At 41.8% G+C, this 6,001-nt stretch overlaps 1 protein-coding gene across 1 annotated transcript; it reads left to right on the top strand.

Moving 5' to 3' along the window:
• Positions 1-416: 416 nt before the first annotated feature.
• On the top strand, positions 417-5,791 carry LOC117992691 (fibroin light chain-like). The gene is made up of 7 exons (XM_069506014.1): positions 417-428; positions 980-1,065; positions 1,870-2,065; positions 2,636-2,764; positions 4,249-4,346; positions 4,677-4,821; positions 5,685-5,791. Exons 1-7 carry the CDS (start codon positions 417-419, stop codon positions 5,778-5,780), a joined length of 762 nt encoding a protein of 253 aa, XP_069362115.1. The 3' UTR covers positions 5,781-5,791.
• The last annotated feature ends 210 nt before the right edge of the window (positions 5,792-6,001 follow it).

Here is a 6,001-nt window from a genome sequence, read left to right as displayed (position 1 = left end):
TTGAACTCTTGAATAGACAAATGATGACGAGTACCTAGTGCCATGGCCACACCTGCGCGTCATGAACGCGGGATCATCTTCTTACCTTATCCCACGCTACTGGGGTCGGTACAACATGTCTTCTTCTTCCACTCACTTTTATCATTCGTCAACGTATTATCCACCCCTTTTTCAAGCATATTATTCTCTTTCATGCAATCCCTCCACCTTTTCTTCGGTCGTCTTCTCCTCTTTTTAACCGACTACCAAAAAGATGGTGGTTCTCACTTCGGCATTTTTTTTTAAATGTATGTTCACAGATTAATTTTTCGAGGTTGCTCGACCAATTTGCAAAATTTTTTTTTCCTTTCACATACTTAACATTCTTCTAGACTACGACGCGAATCTTACACGTGTATAGTCCGCGACAGGTCGCAATGGCAATCGGGGTGGGGACGTTCTGCATACCCGCACAGCCCCTAGCTAACCTGGTGCGGGATAGCGCGGGTGACGTGCGGGTATGCGGGGCGTCCCCCCGCCTCATACTCCGATTGCCATCTCGTCCTGTCGCGACTATTCTTAGGCCAAGTTGAATAAATTTTTATGACTTGACCATCTTGTTGTAGGGTAACGAAGCCACTATTCATCATCATCATCATGATCAACCCATCACCGGCTCACTACAGAGAACGGGTCTCCTCTCAGAGTGAGAAGGGTTTTGGCCATTGTCTACCACGCTGGCCATGTGCGGATTGGTAGACTTCACATACCTTTGAGAACATTATATAGAACTCTCAGGCATGCAGGTTTCCTCACGCGATGCTTTCCTTCACGGTTAAAGCAAGTGATATTTAATTAATTAAAACGCACATAACTCCGAAAAGTTAAAGGTGTGTGCCCGGGATCGTACCCCCGACCTCCGATTAGAAGGCGGATGTCCTAACCACTAGGTTAAACACAGCTTATTGGTAGCCACTAAAAATTTTGTTTTTGCCAACAGAGCGCGCTGTGCCTGCCAACCGCGGATGTCAACCTCTACGACATCTCGGAAGTTTCTGTAATTCCCGACAATGGGAAATTGAACAGGTATTCAATGATGTACCCATATCCCTACGCATATTATAAATGCGAAAGTGTATTGGTTTGTTGGTTTGTCCTTCAATCGCGTCACAATAAAGCAGATCAATTCGTTCCTACGTTAATAAACCAACAAACATACTCACTTTCGTACTAATAATAGGGGTAGTGAATAGTGATAGTAATGGGTAGTGATGGAAACTCGGCTTAAGAGCTCGCTTCATGGAAGCGATAACTTGTTGGTGGATGGAACCTAAAATAGTGTTGTTTCCACAGATGACGGAAACAATGTTATCTGTGCGTGTCACCCTTTCCTTCTAACCACACCTCACCCCGAGAGAGGCAGGGCGAAATTTTGCTTGACAAACGGCAAACTCAAAATTGCAAATTGTCGTTTGGATTAATGCCTATATTTGGCAAAAGACAACATTTTTTACACAAACGACGTTTTAAAGACATTTAAAATTATTATAAAGTAAAGCGTGACTTATAGTGGTTAATTTTTTAATTTTTTAGTTTTTTATATAGTCTATATAGTTACGCACGAAGTTGCCTCAAAATTTGCCCTAAAAGAGATATTTCAAGGGCCAAACTTCTTCAACTTTAAAAACAAATGTGTATAATTTTATTGTATTAATTGTTTTTATGGCATAGATAATGGAGCGATAAATCGATATATGGTTTAGTTATAGATCTAGAACAACAAAGAACAGAATAATAGGCGTAATGTATGGAGAAGCTTGTAAGAAGTGTACTCTTAAGTTCCCGTTATAACTCACAATTGAAATTATTACATGTTACTCTACGACTCAGAAACGTCACCAACGGCGTCCTGGCGTTCTATGACGGAGCTGACAGACCCCTCTTATCGCACATCTTGTCTGAGACTTGCAATGGCTGGTTCATGTTCGACGACAGCCACAGCCAGGCCATAGTCGCGCTCCAGATCATCGCCATCCTCGGGGAAACGGCCAACGGCGTCCCTGGTGATTCCTGCGTGCCTGCTGCGGTATGTACTCCATCGTCTGCAATATCATCATCAACAACTCCTCCTCATTCCTGTCATCTTCCATCATCATCAAGTACCACCAGGCGACTAACTTTAACTGACTCTATCGAGCTATCTTTGGTCTTTACACGTAATCATCGCCATCGTCGGTGAAACAGCCAACGGCGTCCATGGTGATTCCTGCGTGCCTGCTGCTATAAATACTCCATAATCGGTATTATCATCATCAACAGCTCCTCCTCATTCCTGTCATCTACAAGTTCCACCAGGCAGCTATACTTTAACTGACTCTATCCAGCTATCTTTGGTCTTTCCTCTACACCATCGTAAATGATTTGAAGACGTCAAGCGACGTATTCAGCCAGGCCACAAGATCTGCCAGGCTGCTGTAAGTATCCATAACGTCACCACCACCATCCTGGAGTTCTTCGACTTTGGTGAAATGCCCCTCTACGGGTAATGCTGACTGAATCTTGCAACGACATGGCAATGTTAGCCAACAACTATATTAAGACGAACGTAGGACATAGTCGGGTTTTAGTTTTTAACTTTATCTTGTGTATTTTCCAGCTCATCAACACCGCTGTCAGTAGCCGAGGCAACCTGCGAGCTGCGTTGGTCATCTTCTTCCGACGCATCCATCACCACATCGACGCCATTGTCAGACTAGTCACGAGCCCCAACGCCGTCCGTTACTCGGTGTGTATTCCATTAATTTCATCCATATCCATACTTAATATTATAAATGCGAAAATGTTTCTATCTATGTGTCTGTCTGCTAGCTTTTTACGGCCCAACAGTTTAACTGATTTTGATGAAATTTGGTACAGAGTTAGCTTACATCCCGGGGAAGGACAGAGACTTTTTATCCCGGAAAATTAAAGAGTTCCCCCGGGATTTTTAAAAATCTAAATCCACGAGGACAAAGTCGCGGGCATCATCTAGTCTAAATATATAAAAGGAAAAGGTGACTGACTGACTGATCTATCAACTTACACTACTACTACATACGTATCTTTCATTCATCTATGAAAAGATCATCCAAAGATACGCTGCAATATGTGCTATATTCAGATCAGTTCTAATACTCGATGACTTGCATTCTCCATCAGTCCATATTTGCCAGTTCCAACATTCATAGCTTCATCATTAATCAAACTACCTACTGTCTGGTATTGTCTAACCTGAATCTATTTGGACTTTTATTGATATTGATGGTAGGTAGGTACTTTTTAGACGTTTCATGTAACATAATGTGCGATGGTTCGTAAAATTGCCATACCTAACTTAACAATTAACATCACTTACAGCCGCACTCAGAGTCACTAATCGTTACTTAAGATTGAGTTAAAACGAGACAGATTTATATGAGAGATATAGCTCTGTCTCGTTTTAACTAAACTTAAGTAGGTAACGATTAAGCGACTCTGAGAACGGTAGTTAGGGCCTGTTTCACAACCACCATATAACTATCTAACGGATTAAATTTGACATCTTGATAGATTCCCAAAACAAAAACTGTCATAACGTCAAAATTCGTTAGATAAAGTTTATCTGGAGATTCATCCAAGATCAGGAGGTTGTTAAACAAACAGAAATGAAATGTTTTTGAAACAACAATGTGGCAACCGTTTTTTGCGTATCCCTGCTATATTTTGTAAGTTTCGGTGCGTTAGACATAATTAGTTTTCAACAAGCCCAGCTGTGCCAAGTCAACTAGACTTCTTCTAGTCTCCTCCCTAAAACACAAAATAGTTTCTACTTGTGTCCGTTATAGACTTTGAAACAGTCCAACCGATGTGCCCCAAACCGGTTTCATTAGAAAGCCAATAATGCCAATATGGTTTTAGACCAATAAAACAATGCATTGGCACTCTTTTTTTAGCGTAGTTGCACACGCCGGGTATCAGCTAGTATTTTATCAATCAATAATCAATCAGCCTGTTTGCATAGGCCTTCCCAAGAGCGAACTACCACACACGGTCCTCCGCCTTCCTCATCCACCCACTTCCCACTACCTTCAGCGGGTTTGAGGTCGTTCCAGACTGTTAGTAAGCGGTCTCCACTCCAGAACACCTGAACACAGAACGTCTGCCCCAGCGGCCATCGGTTCTGCAACAGACATGGTCTGCCCACTGCCATGTATTAGTATTGCATTATTTTATAAAATTATTATATTCTAGACTGGCCCCCGTGGCAACTGCCCTGGCGGTGGAAGAACCTACCAATTCGAAGAGGCCTGGGACCGCATCCTTGACCAATGCAACATATACCAATTTGCGTACGTATTTAAACATTTTTTTTTAATTTCACGCGGGATACGGGTGAAAGGGGCACCATTATACGTCAAACAAAGCGAGACAGCAATAGTTGATGAACTAAAAACTCCTTAGAAAGGAGGAACTTAGGAACAAAATTGCTTCGGGTGCGGGATATTCTAAATTGAAATTACATTACATCCCTTAAGGCGTAATGGATTTCAGTATAACATTACAACCCGGCTAAGTCTTGGAATGTTATGATGACATACTTCACCTTTAAGTTAACATGTCAGTAATAAGGTATTGTCGAGCGAGTGGTGTGAAAAACTATTTTCTGTTGCTACGTGCAGCCTCCTGAACGAGCAGTACTGTGCAGCGAAGCGTCTCTACACCGCGTTCAACGTGAGAAGCAACAACATTGCCGCCGCCTTCACTGCAGTCACCCTTCCTGTAGTGCAGCAAGCCGCGCTATATGCAAGTGGCCCATTGTCACACGTACGTATCTTTATACCCTCTTCACCGAGACGAGCTAGTAATCTATATACAGGATGTAACCGAAACTCTAGCAGAAATGAAGACAGGTGACAGTACTGATGACCACTTTTTTTTTATAGTGATCGATGTGAGCGAGCAAACGAGCTGGCGGGTGACCTGATGTTAAGTGATTACCGCCACCCATGAACATTTGCAGCACCAGAGGAACCGCCGATGCGTTGCCGGCCTTTTAGGAATTTTACTGAAATGATAGAATAAAAAAACCGCGAAATAATAAAAAAAAAGTCCTATTATTTAGTAAAAGTTTACGATATATTGCAAATAAAACATCTGACTGATGTCAGAGGTCAACGAACGTTATGTTAGTAGATCACTCGGAGTCAATGCCGCGTCGTGGGCGGGGCATTGACCCGAGTTTTGCACGCTACCTATAAATTGCGGGCTTGAAAAATACTAAATTACTAAAACGCAAATGGTTATTGGTATTGGATTGTGTTTAGGTTACAATAACGCTAAGTTTTTGCTAGCGTTCTGGTTACATCCTGTATATAAAAGGAAAAGCTGACTGACTGACTGACTGACTGATCTATCAACGCACAGCTCAAACTACTGGACGGATGTGGCTGAAATTTAGCATGCAGATAGGCTATTATGACGTAGACATGTGCTAAGAAAGGTTTTTGAAAATTCAACCCCTAATGGGGTAAAGGGGCTATTACACATTCCTAAAAAATTAAGAAGTGTTATTTCTTAAAAAAATAACTTTTATGACAATACGTAACTCTTCATATTATGCGAAATCAATTCGCACTTCACTGGTTTTTAAAGTAACTTGTTATTCATAAAATTCTGATTTTTTATAGTTCTTGAGGACCGTCAACGGTGGTGGAGACCTGGTCCACGCAGCGCAAGCCGTCAAGACTGCTCTCATGCGATCCCTTGACAAAATCGATTGCTAGAGTAGCATCAAATACGGACCAGCCATATGTATAGTATCATATGTATTGATATTAAGCAAACAAAACGAATGTGAATGGGATCTTCAAAAAGTAATAACTCAAGGTGAAACCTAGCCTCAATCATCATAATTTTTCATCTGAGACTGGAACCTGTCTTAATACAGTACGCTTAGTATACGATTTGACGTCTCACCAAACGGTGCTAGAATTCGAGAGTCGAA

The sequence above is a fragment of the Maniola hyperantus genome, chromosome 22 (assembly GCF_902806685.2).
Source record: "Maniola hyperantus chromosome 22, iAphHyp1.2, whole genome shotgun sequence".
Classification (NCBI taxonomy): Eukaryota; Metazoa; Arthropoda; class Insecta; order Lepidoptera; family Nymphalidae; genus Maniola; species Maniola hyperantus.
Note: the sequence above shows the minus strand (reverse complement) of the source record. Positions and strands in the feature narration are given on the sequence as shown.